The 13,734-nt window shown below is 39.3% G+C and overlaps 1 protein-coding gene across 1 annotated transcript in view; it reads right to left on the bottom strand.

Annotated features, from left to right (window-relative positions):
* Positions 1–12,547, bottom strand: part of NGFR (nerve growth factor receptor) — a 73,781-nt gene extending 61,234 nt beyond the window's left edge. The window contains exon 1 of the mRNA XM_087945900.1: positions 12,297–12,547. Coding sequence (XP_087802026.1) covers positions 12,297–12,344 — 48 coding nt within the window. The 5' untranslated portion in view covers positions 12,345–12,547. The remainder of the gene's footprint in view (positions 1–12,296) is intronic.
* Positions 12,548–13,734: the final 1,187 nt, after the last annotated feature.

Raw genomic sequence — 13,734 nt, 5'->3', positions numbered from 1 at the left:
CAAAAGGCTAATAAATTACTAGACCAGAAGTCTGAATATTAGAAAAAACAACTAAATTTGATATTAGTAGAAGTTGGGAAGAGGTAAAAGATGCATGCTAATGAACTGGGCTTGCAGCTTAATTGGAAAAGAACAAGAAATGTATTAAGAATTGAAGGTTTACTTTGAAAATGATTAGAAAAAAATGCATCGGACAGACCTCACACAAACATAGCACCTTCCTGCTACTTGCTAAAGCATCCTTACTATTTTTCAGCTGACATTAAAGCTAATGTGATTTTTAAAGCACCTGCTACATTTCCCCCCCAAAAAAGCTGAATCTTAAAAAAAATAATGTAAAGTTTTAATGAATACCAGGAAGGTGCTGGGTTTCAGCACTTTAGAAACATACATAGCCCTTTGAAAAGTCCAAATTACCCAATAAAAGCTAACAAAGATGAGAGTTCATCAGATATTGATAAAATCAGAGCAGTGTAGTAAGAGCTATTTGAACTGACCTACAGTTAGTTCTGGGTGCACAGAGTTGGGGAAGTAACTGTGATAAATGCCAGATTCATCTACAGGAAAAAGTCATAAATCTGGCTTGAACTACAGATGTGGAAGAATTAGCTGCTTTTGGGGGGCTAGGTGTTGAAACTGACAGTGAATTGATTTCTCAAACTGCAGGATGTTCCTTCTTCCCTTGACATTATTCATTGCTGGGCAAAACATAGAAAGTTTCCTTAGGACATTTCTCATGAAATAAAGCTCTCCCACTATACAAATGAAAGTATGCCTTTCTTAGCTATGTTAGGGTTATAATTATGTTTTCTTTGAAGAAGTGCTTTTGCCATGATCTGAGTACTGTTATCCTTGTAGACTCAAAATGGAAATGGAAGGATCTAGCTTTCAGTGGCTTCTTCCAATAATATGGTTCTATTATTCCATTGTTCAGTGGAGAATCTCCAGTACAAAATGCAACAATGGTATCCCTGCCACTTTGCCATTTAATATTTGTTTAAATTCAAATGCAGAAGAACCTATGACATTCTGCTAAAAAAAACTCTTCCATTTCTCTCAATGCATTCTAAAATCTGCTTTCTTAACATTTCCATCCGTTATTTCTCATTTTGATCTCTGGAACAAGAAAACAAATCCTGCTTCATCTTCCATCTGATAGGAGCTGATACTTATAGATAGCTATCACAGCTCCTATCTGGCAGACTGTTGCCTTAAAATACAGTATAATCTTTTTTTATTGGTGAAAATAAACCCTGCCCCAAAGCTATCATTTATTGCTTGTGTAGCAGCTGACATCTGGAATATGGATACACAGAGTTGCTGCAGGTCTCTCTTGGCCAGCATCTCTGACATCTCAATGAATACCTGTAATATTTTTGTGGTTTGGAAATTCTGGGAGTTGCTGTCTCAGTATAGTTGGATGACACCATATTGAGGGAAATTATCTGCTGGAGCTCCCCAGGGATTAAATTCTGAATTGAAATTATGAAGATCTAAAACATGCAACTCTCCCCCAACCACCCCATTCAAAGAGACACATATTCCTGATAACCAGATTAAACAGATTAACAGAGTTGGAAGGATTTATGAAATCAATGTTTTTTTTTTAAATATATATTAACTCATCCTATTGATTTTATTCCAACTCTGTATGATTAAATTTGATCTCTCATTCAGTCCTTTATAGTTTATTTCTTTTGCTACTTTAATAGTTAATTGTGCATTGATTTTTTTAAAAAAATGTGATTCCATAAGATTTTTTGTTATAAAAGGCCAGATTTTACTTGGATTTTTTAATAACAAGTAAAGACATTCTACCATTTCCATATTTTTTTCAGAGTTGTTTCTTCCACTGAAAAAAAGACTCCAGCAATTTAACTCCAGCTGGTTAAATTCTAGAAGCATAGCTGACTGTGTTAATGCCAAGACTACCCCAAGCATGACACATTCAAAAATGAAAATCCACATTTTCAATGATGTGGAAAATTTAACTCCCATGTTAATTAAAAATAATAATAATGAGGAGGAAGCGAAGTTGAATCTAGCATCTTGAATTACACTTCACCTTCAGTGTTTTCTAGAAACACCAGAATTTCCTTCTTTTCTGTCCCCATATTGGTATTCTTGGGTAAGGGCACATGTTCTTCATTAGATTAATCCAAATGTGTTTACTATTAGCATGACTCTTGTTGACATAGTTATTAGTCTGATAAAACATTCTGACAGGTGGAACAAAATGGAAGGAAGTCGGAAGAATGAAATTTGAAGATCCTTTAATTGCTTTTAAGTTGGATTCATGTTTTGTTTGTATGTGTATGCAATGGAATACAAGGAACTGGGGAGATAAAGTTAAATTTCCAAACTGCTTTACTTTGACTTAGAAGTGTTCTCAGTTTATGAATGGAAAAAGGGATACCTGGTATCCTGACCAATGACTTTGTTCTAAAAGTCCCACCATTCATCACTATATACTACACTACATATAATCACCATACTGATTAGGGGTGTTGGGCACTAGAGAACCCAGGTTGCTTAAAGCACTGCTTAAAAAAAGGAATTGAGATTTGCTTCAGATGAGGTAAATTTTCTCTTCTATGTATGTTGATTTGACTGATATCAGCAGCATTGTTTGTTGTTGAGATTGGAGGAATAAAGCTTTGTAACTTGTTTGCTGTATCAATTTTGAAGATGGTTTATTCAACAGGACAGGGCATTCTGCACATACCTCTTAACATCAATCTTTTACTACGCTTTGTGACAACACAGTGCATTTGAATAAACCAGCTAGCAGCAAGATAGCTGAGCTAAGTGTGAAGGATGGTGAATGGGTTGGACAGGAATCTAAATTTATAAACAAAGAATGCAGTCCTAAACACCAGAAGATATCTGGAGGCATCTTTTTCCAATTAACCAGTTTGTAGCTCTGTATCAATCAAGCCACTGTATGAATCTGGCAAAGTGAACTCAGTTTATAAAATCTTTTGCCTTTTAACAAAATGCCTTTAATAAAGCAGTCACTAAGCAAGGATTACCTGTATGTAGAGACTAACTGGTTAATGATGGTGTCTTTGTTTCTTCATTGTGGATCTTGCATTGAGTAGTTGCCTCTAAAAGGATATTATTTCAAAAATTCTTACATTACAGAACAATTCAATTTTGAGTAGTTACCTCTAAAAACATGTTATTTCAAAAACTGTTAAATTACAGAACATTTTTGATTTTATGATTATTGTAGAAAAAGAAAAGATCTACTTAATGATGAAGACATGATATGATTAAACCACTCCACAGGAGTAAACGCCAAGGCTACATGATATTTGTGCTGGTTAAACAGTATATAGTTAGTTTGGGAATGAGAGCTGTCCCCTTAAGGGAATGCCTCATGGGAAATGTAGTTAATGCCTCATGAGAGATGTAGTTCATGTCATGTGGTCACATCTGTAATCCTGATTGGTCACTGAATTGACCTCTGATTGGGTTGGGGGGAGTTTGGGTCATTCTTACCTGGACCCAACAACGTGCTGGAGTCTCCCCTTGCTGTATCATTATGGGATGAAGATAACTATCTTTTCACACTATGAAGACGACAATGCAAAGATTGGACATTAGATGAATCTCAGCATAACTGTGAGTTATACCTTGAGGATGCCTGATATAATCCAATAAAGAAACTTTGTATGGAAGCCTTTGTAGTGTTTAGCTCCTTATCCTAGGTATTTTGAAAATATAAGATTACCTGGGACAAGATAATGTTTTGGCAAAATTTTCATTTTTACTATTGCAATACAGCCTAACAAAGATATTTGTAATTTAGCACAATTATCTAAGTCTTTAAATATTTGAATTGTTAATATATCATAATTATATTTTTTAATTGATGAGCACCTAGCTGTCAGCCCTATCCCCAGATATTTTACTTTATTTACCACCTGTATCCCTAATCTCTTTGCTAGTTCTTCCTTTTGTTCATTTGTACAGTTTTTTGTTATCACTTTTGTTTTTTCTTTATTAATTTTTAACCCTGCCACCTTTCCATATTGTTCATTTCTTTCATCAAAATGGGTGTCGTTTCCAGGGGATCTTCCACTATAAATGCCATATCGATCCCAACAATTTTTATTGACTGTTTCCTAGTATGATTTGATTGCTTATTGTGCTCTGTGACTATTATTAAGTGTTGTAGCTTATGATTCTTGACGAATGTATTTTTTCTTTTATATACACTGAGAGCATTTGCAAAGACAAATTCCAATCACACTTGGCCAATAAAGAATTCTATTCTATTCTATTCTATTCTATTCTATTCTATTCTATTCTACTCTACTCTACTCTACTCTACTCTACTCTACTCTACTCTATTGATGTTACCATTCATATGGTATTTGCCCTACAAATACCAAATATATTCCTTACTCACAAATCTGGTCTTATGATGACTCATTTGGACTAAGTAGTATAATTATTTGCCCCATTCAATTTCTCAGGCAATGAAAAAAGTCCTACCTATAATACCAATTTATTATAGGACACTCTCTTTCGTCCTCAGTTTCCTTATCTGTAAAGGGAATACAAGCATGACCTTGCTCGATCGAAATTTATCCGAACACAGATTGTAAAAATATGCCACAAGAGCAAATTATTAAATGTGCTCTGTGAGTAATAAGCATAAACAAAAGCTATTTGAGCTGTTTTATGGAGGAGAATCTAATGAATGCCACATGGAGAAATTTTACATTCCCATTCAAATTTGATGAAAGAGAATTTGCCACAGCAGATACTTCAAAGGACAAAAGAATTCCAAAGACATCCTTATGGGTGGGGTGTGATGTTCCATTTGCTGAGTGACAAGATAGCCAAAGAATATATATGAATATTTTGTATTTCATTGTATTCATTGTATTTCATACTCGTCTCTCCAGATGTGCACAGCCTTTCTAATTCCATTAAGTCATACACACATGTATTACACGCAATACAAAGCAGTACCCCATGAGGCTACTTCACTAGCAGTACTCCTGCCATTAATGGGAAATACTAACCTTGAGAAATGGTTGGAAAATTGCCTCTATCCTTTGGAGAAATTCATTCAGCCAATTTCTTTGCCAGCAAATGTGGCGGAGAATTTGAAAAGGCCATTTGTCTCTATCTCTCATTTTAACTTCTCCTCCTACTCACCTTAAAGTAGGTTTGCAAGCCAGTAAAGCTTTGTAGGTCAGTTTATTCTTTATTGATTCTTTAAAGACAATTTGTTGAAATATTACAGCTGCTGTGATTTTTTCACGCTCTTCCAAATCCTTAATGGCAGAGCAAGCTGTATTGATTCTTTATCTTGTGTTTGTCTGGTGGGGGTTACAGCTTTCTGATTTCCGGGTCACTGTACTCACACCACAAAAATGCACTTTATTTATTTATTTATTTATTTATTTATTTATTTATTTATTTATTTATTTATTTATTTATTTATTTATTTATTTATTTATTTATTTATTTATTTATTTATTTATTTATTTGATTTGCCAATTGTTTACAAGATAATAAGTATAAGTGTATACATAGTTGTGAATACATGAAATGGGTACATATAAGAAAAATAAAAGAAGAATAAGAGAAACAATAGGTGTTCCTTACTTTGATCACAATTCTTTTCCTTGTCTAAATTGATCCACCATAGCAATTTGTTATTATTGTTGTTTTTTCACTTCTTTGCCCTGAAGAATATTTTAAATAATGCATTAGGCAGCTGGAAAAATGTAACTAGTAAGCCTGCTCTCTAAATCCGTGTTACTTTGGTTCTTTCTCCATCCATTGACTGCAGGTCCTGAAAATTATAGGGACATGAATCCTCTTCAATGCCTGACTGCAGTGGAATAAGCTCTTCCTGGCACAGGTAATCAATGAGCCTCTAAGGTGCCATCAATCAATTCAGGATCTCTGTGAGCTGTTTCTTTTGGGGGATTGATGCATTATCAAAGTTGGCAATCCTGCCATGTAAAAGTGAGAGCAAGTAGGTACCAGACAGTTACTCTAATGACAGTGAGTGTGTAAAATAGTTTAAAAGAAAGATATTTATCCCAAGCTGTTTTGGATTAGCTGTACCTTGCAGAATTCTCAGAGAGCATCTGGACAGGGCCAGGTTGGGAAAGGCTGGATTATCAGACTAAGGCTGGAGAGAACTTGTTGATACTCCTTCAGCTACAGAACTCACTGATCCCAGTCTAACCTATTTCATAGCCTTTGAGAGGACAAGATGGGGATGAGACTATGTGGCAGCAAAGATTTGGGTGCAAGAACTTATGAGCTTGATCCTCAGCACTTAACTAAGAAAACACCCTGGCTTAATTCATAGGCTAAGATCTTGAAAACAAATGTCCCTTTAGGATACATAAGGTGCTACCAAAGGACTGGCTTCCATTTGAGGGTATTTTCTATTCTAAGAATACTTCAACCCGCAACCCTTCATTTTAAAAGTGATCTTAAAATTGACTTTAAAATTGCACCTCAGCGGTTAGCCCTCAAAGAACAGGCATTTAACAGGAGTTGTGGTGATGCAGTATTAGAATGCAGTATTGCAGGCTAATTCTGCTAACTGCCAGCAATTTGATTCTCACCAGAATCAAAGGTTGGACTCAGTCTTCCATCTTTCCAAGGTTGGTAAAATAAGGACACAGATTGCTGTGGCAATATGTAAAACGCTTGGGTTTTAAAGCACTATGAAGCAGTATATAAGTCTAAGTGCTATTGCTATATAATTATGATCATGATTTACCACTTGTTGCTTGTATGTACACTGAGAGATTCTCACCGGATACACATTCCTTGTGTGTCCAATCACACTTGGCCAATAATGAATTCTAGTCTAATTGTTATTTTTTAAAATGACCTCTGTGTTGGCTTAATAAATATACCACATAACTTTCTAATGAGCTTTTCAACTTTCTTTCATATGGCCCTTTGAATCTAGCCCTCCACCTGACATCTAGTAATGGCCTTTCCTACTTCAGTAATATACATTGCTTGTCCAGTCAAACTATAGATATAACTTCTACGTCTAAATTTTTTATAGGTAAGTTTAAAATTAGGACATGTACATTTTGTGCAAAACAGTGCCTTCATCTTTTTATTTGGAAATGCACAGGGGCCTCCCTCAAAATCAATAAGAGCAGGCTGGACAAATCACCTGTTGGAGTACTTGAAGCACGGTTTATAGGTTAAGGGAATGGTAGCTGGGTAGACGTTGTTGATTGTAGCAGATCAGATAGATCAATAGTCAGACTTGTTATATGTTTTAAAGGGAAACTGTCTTCAAGCAGTGCTTGGTTTCTAGAAATTATACATTGGCATATACATGACTAGTTTGCCATTGCTTTCTTCCAAAACCATTTTTCAGCTGTCCATTCTCACCTACAGCCCTAGAAGATTCCAATTAATCAGATAGCAAGCAATCTCTTTAGATGTGTAGACATACTGATGCCCTTATAAAATGCTTCCTCAGAAAGATTTGCTCTTCATTCCCATGGCAAGATCTGATTCAGACTCTAATGTTGACTGTTTAATAGTTTAATTCAGAGAACAAAAAAAAAAAAGACTTAATTGTTTACAAAAAATGATGTTTGCATTGGCTTAATAAATATACTATATGATTTTCTAACAGGTTATTTTTAACTTTCTTTCATATGGACAATACAGTTCCCTTTTAGTTTTGTTCTCAGTATTGCATTCTTGTGGTCACCTAGCATATTTTAAGAGGTTCAGGGCATCAAAAAATTGGATAATTATACAAAGTGGAAAGGTGTGTCACACACCTGGGCAGACCTAAATCTTAATGAAACTATAATTTTTTTGCTGGAACTAATGGACAGATGGAAAGAAAAAGACTTATGAAAAATTGTTTTTGCACATGGTAACTGCAGCAAATTTATTATATGCACAAAGATTGAAAAACTCTGAAGTATCCACAACAGAGGAATGGTTGGTAAAAATGAGAGAATTTGTACAGATGGCAAAATTGACTTGTTTAATTAAAGGCAAAAACCATTATTTTTAGTGACTAAAAACGTATTGTGGGACTTTTTACTGAAAATACTGTGGGGGAAGTAAATTAGTGATTTATGGGTTTGAGAATTACAGAGAGTAGAACATAGAAAGAAAGATGCCATGATACAATCTTAGAGAAAGGATAAAACATAAATGCATATATCATTGCTGTAAAAAAGATCAGAAGTTGCTCCTTTATACTTTTTTCCTCCTTTTCTGTATTTTCCTTAGTTACCTATTACTTTTCTTTTTCTTTAAATGTGTATTGATTTGGAAAATAATCAACAATTTTTTAAAAAAAAGTAATGCTAAAATATAAGTTTCACTTTGAGTGTGTTTCCTATCACAAAATACTAGGGGACCAGCCAGCCAATGTTTTTAATCTTTGACCTATCCTAATAAGATTTAGCCCTGCATGATCTCAGACCAGAAGATTTCATAACCTCTGCTAACTCAGCATTCAAGCCAGGCATTAATGAGATCTTTTAAATGCAAAACATGACCTGTACCACTGAATTATGTATGGCCTTTTTCACAGCTTCATGGGTGTCTGAGGTAGGCATTCCATGGATGTAACCGATTTCTTTCCCATCTTGTTCCATCTTCACCTGGTTATAACTTCTCTTCATCAGAACCTTATATATTCTACACCCTCTGCCCCACCCAATTTCTGTTCAAAGAACAATGACTCTCAAGCAATGGCCTGAATAACACAGAGGCCTCCATGCCCCTTTGAAAAGCCAGATGATCACTATTCAGTATTGCTGTTTCTCTTTTTAGCAACACAATAGCACCAAAGCCCCCTCTGGCAGAAGGCGCTTTCTGGAAACTGTGCACATCAGATTTCTCCCTTCTCTTCGCTTCATCAAACTTAGGAATAAACATGTTTTGGAACATTTTAATTGAATTGCTTGGGCTGTATTTTTGATGCTTGAAGTGTTTTCAGTCTTAGAACATTTACTTCTTATTTTCTAAACCTCCCTCCCTCCCTCTCTTTCCCTCTCTCTTTCTCTCCCTCCCTCCCTCTCTCCTCTCAATCTTTTGGGCATCATTGCAAGCCTATAGAGCACTCCTCCTTTCCACATCAAAAACCAATTGGTTTCGCAGTCAAATCTTATTTGGGGTTGGCAATGGGACAGCATCTTCCATGACACCTAAAAGCAGCCAGCTGGTTTACCAAGTCGAGGGCAGCAGATTGCAGCACACACAGCTATGCCTTCAATCCCTTACAACCACTCCTTGCCCTTTGGCATCTACTTCAGGCAGCCGACTCATCCTTCTAATTGCAAGACCATCCCTAAGCGGATACACATTTTATTGACTCTGCTATACAGAAGCCCTGCCAGAATTAAGAATATATTCACTACTGGGGGGATTACTTTCAGTGATGGGATTCAATTGTTTTTACTACCGGTTCTGTGGGCGTGGCTTGGTGGGAGTGGCAGGGGAAGGATACTGTAAAATCTCCAGTCAGAGGTGGTATTTGCCGGTTCTCCAAACTACTCAAAATTTCTGCGACTGGTTCTCCAGAACTGGTCAGAACCTGTTGAATACCACCTTTGGTTACTTTCCAATTTACCCCTCTTGAGTGTGGAAGGGAGGGAGGAAGGGAGAGAGAGAAGGAAGGAAGGAAGGAAGGAAGGAAGGAAGGAAGGAAGGAAGGAAGGAAGGAAGGAAGGAAGTCTTTTGCTAACTAAAAGAAAATAAAACAGCATGACAACATGGCACTGATTCTGGAGTCTTGTGAGGCTCCAGGATCCCAAGGAACTGGTGTTGCAATCCCAGTTACAGATGAGCTCTTCCCCTACTTTTCTCCCTCCCCATTCACATTCGCAAACAGGCAGAAGGGCACCTTCAAAGATTATGCTCAGCACTGAGGGAAACATATTCCTCTGTTGGAAATTGCCCGAGGAAACAGGTAGAAGAGATTGTAGACTCATTTTAAAAACTGGGTTGCTAGGGCTGAGAAACCACACCCTCCTTTCCTCACTTATATGCCTGAGGCTCTCTCCACCTCTATTGCCATCTACTTTTCATATATAAACTCTGGGTTTACTACAATGCTCATAACACTTTTCCCCTTTGGGGGATAACTTCAGACCAGTTGTGTTTGGATACTCTGTTAGCCATGAGAACTTAAGGCCGAGCACTTGCAAACCAGGTAAAGCTTAGTCGGTTTGAACCTGGAGATGTTTTGCACATAAGCATGCTTGACAAACCCAGAACACTTATGCTTTGATGTGTTTTATGAATGGCACATTAAAAGCATTGCATCAACAAAAGCCTTACAGTAAATGTTGGTAGAAGTCTGCTGTGTTTGAGGACTGTAACCTTCAGGGCGAACTCGTGATCTTGAGGACATGACTTCTCTCTGAGCGCCTCATTGCTCATCACTTTTTCTATAGAGCCATGCATAATCCTTCCCCAGCTACACTTTAAATTACAGGACCTAAACACAACGCATTAGATTCCATTATATGTATCACTTGTTCCCTGTCTCCATGCCACCTTTTCTCTTAAACATGAGGTTCTTTGGGATAGAATTCCAAATTGTTTTTTCCACTGAACCTGCAAAGTACTTGGGGGTATATTGATATTTCAGCATGATGTATAAATGTATCCGTAAATCATAGTTACAAGAAGGCTTTCACTCGAAGGACTTCCCCTTGAGCAAATGATTATAAAGGATAAATGAGAACCTTCTTTATGCCCTCTTTGCAGTCACTTCAAGAGAGAGACTTCTGAGCAAAGTCAAAGGGGCTTGCTGCTTTTTCTAGCCTGTCTTTCAAAGCTATAGTATAAAGTTACATATCGATGGAATCAAAGCTGTTATTTCTTGGGCGGAAATATTTATTCCTGGGAATAAATATCTAGGGAGAGAGAGAAAGTTAGCCATTAAAAAAATAATTGTGAAAGGACAAGTGTTAAATCTTTCCCCAGGAGCTCGTTTTCAGTATAAAAATGTGTCCCTGCAGGTTCTATTAGCATTTAAAAAGAGCGAACATCCTTCAACGAATCTTTGCCTTTCAGCCTAATTTCCTTCCCAGAAGAGATGTGAAAGGAAGGTGATCCTCTTCTCCCCACCTTCGTTTTCTGGGAGGAAAAATCGGTGGGAATTTGGTAGCCTTTTGAAGTTTTGCTGCTGGATTTGTGCTGATCTGGATACCCGCCCCTTCATCCACCCGCATCCCGTTCTTCTGCCATAAGATATGCTAAAGTGCTAAAGTGCTTACTCTGCACGAAGAGAAAGCGACCAATCATTTCTGAAGCCGTGTGAAAATGTTCCTCCTTTATCCCCTATCTCTTTACTCTTCTGAGAATCCAAAAGAAGGAAAGTGGAATCAGAAGGTAGGACTTCAGAGGTAGGACTTTTTTCATTGCCTGAGTCTCAGAATCCCAAATTAGCTCTTTCGCTTTCCAACCGGGGCGCTTCCACCCCGCTTCCGCTGAGAGCCACAAAGAAAGGAGCTGGATGGGAGAGCCCACTCGCAGAAGCGCCACACCCGCTCTCCGGATCGGGGAAGCCTTTTGCCACATTCCGCCCCCACTCAAGACTCTAATCGCCGTCCCCAGATTCCTTCTTCACGTCTTCCTCTCCCGCGCGGATTTCTGTTCTGGGGGAATCCCAACCATCAGAAGCAAGGTGTGGTAGGCGGAGAGGGCGAGAGCGCGGGCTCCAGCGCTGTCCCCTCTATAGCTCTAAGAATTACCCACTCGGTCTACACAGTCTGCACAGTTTGTATTTGTTATTCAATCTGCACAGTTCAGTCTGACAACACCATCGTTACCATGTCATCATTATACCGGACTGGAGCACATCAAAAGTTCACTCCAAATCTTCTCCCCATGCCAGGCTGATGCCTCGACTGATACCTTCTGCTCTCGCGAAGGTTCACTCGTGACGTACGCGAGCGCATCCCAACCTTCCCACGCCTTCCCATGCCCCGTGGACAGCCGTGACCGCCTAGGCCCCCTTTTCCTGCGCCCTAAATACCCTCTTCCACCCCAAATCATCTTAGACAACATCCTGATATTCACCGGTCCAGGTTTCCCTCTCCTTACCCACCCACCCACTCCGGAAAAAAAGAAAAAAAGCCGCGAACTTGCCCCCGTCCCAATTTTGCCTTCTTCGAGATGGAGCGGCGCTGGCGCGGAAAAGCGGGGTCGCGTGCCCTCCATTCTCCCACCCGTTCCCTAATGCCTCCCAGCGTGTCACGCTCCGTCGGTCCCCGGCTGGTTCTCTGCTGGCACGGTCCACTCACCCCGGAAAGCAGCAGCAAGCCCCATAGCAAGATCGCCGTCTTCTGCATGTTCGTCTGAGGTAAAACAGGGCGCAGGAAAGGAAGATGCAGCCGGGAGATGAGGGGAGGCAGGAGGCTTCTTAAACACCCCCTCCCCAAGGGGCGTCTCGGGATGAGGGCGGGAGGGGAGAAGAAGAGCGTCGGTGGCGACGGAGGCAGCGCTAGTAACTGAGGGAGTTGGACAGCACCTGCTTTCTGTAACTGTTAAGCTCGGCCCCCTTTTTTTAAATTAGTATTAAAACGATCGATGTTCTCCTCCCACTGGTTGGGTGGTTTAAGGAGCGTACAAATAACCAAGACATGACAACTCCTCCTTCTTTCAGGCCCCCAGGAAGAGCATATCAAAGAAAATCACTTGGTTCATCTTTCTCACCCATAAAACTTTTTTTTTTTTTAATTATCCTGAAAGTTGAGAAAAGATGTTGAGGAAAGTTGTTAAAATCCTCAGTGGTGAAGTTATTTTAGTTAGATAACTTCCAGGGATTCCACCAGTGAATGGAAAGCAGAGGTGGGGCCCAAGTACTAGAAGCCTTGACCACTTTTGGGTTCTTGCTGTTTCTTTGCCCTTTTCCTTCCTTCCTTCCTTCCTTCCTTCCTTCCTTCCTTCCTTCCTTCCTTCCTTCCTTCCTTCCTTCCTTCCTTCCTTCCCTCCTTCCCTCCTTCCTTCCCTCCCTCCTTCCTTCCTTCCTTCCTTCCTTCCTTCCTTCCTTCCTTCCTTCCTTCCTTCCTTCCTTCCTTCCCTCCCTCCTTCCTTCCTTCCCTCCTTCCTTCCCTCCTTCCTTCCTTCCTTCCTTCCTTCCCTCCTTCCTTCCTTCCCTCCCTCCTTCCTTCCTTCCTTCCTTCCTTCCTTCCCTCCCTCCCTCCTTCCTTCCCTCCTTCCTTCCTTCCTTCCCTCCTTCCCTCCTTCCCTCCCTCCTCCCTCCCTCCCTCCTTCCTTCCTTCCTTCCTTCCTTCCTTCCTTCCTTCCCTCCTTCCTCCCCCTGCAAAATCTGCTAAAAAAGAAAATCTGGCCATGGAAGGAAGGCTTTAGGGAATGGTGCTCTCTCTCTTTGGAAGCACCCCATGCCATCTTATAATCTTGCATTTCTTTTATCTTTTTTTCTAATCAGATTCCACTGAGCTGAAGAGACAAATGCAAGTAGAGAGTAAATCTAACCAGGAAAAAGGTAAGCTGGCCAACTAACCAGCAGTCAAATGTAGTGTGGGATGTATGATCCATAGAAGTCATCCAGATGGCTATAAATTATCTGGTGCCATTATTTTAATGTTATGCCCCAGCCTTGCAAATCCCTTGGCCTCCAGGTGGATTGACCGTGCTGGCTGAAATTTACAGGAGTTGTATTCCAATCTATCTGGAGTAGTCAAGTTGGGCTAGACTGATATCTAGGGCTAGGCTAGA

This window comes from Notechis scutatus, chromosome Z (genome assembly GCF_049901735.1).
Source record: "Notechis scutatus isolate UNSWTSFEM ecotype Mainland chromosome Z, rNotScu1.2, whole genome shotgun sequence".
NCBI classification, from domain to species: Eukaryota; Metazoa; Chordata; class Lepidosauria; order Squamata; family Elapidae; genus Notechis; species Notechis scutatus.
Note: the sequence above shows the minus strand (reverse complement) of the source record. Positions and strands in the feature narration are given on the sequence as shown.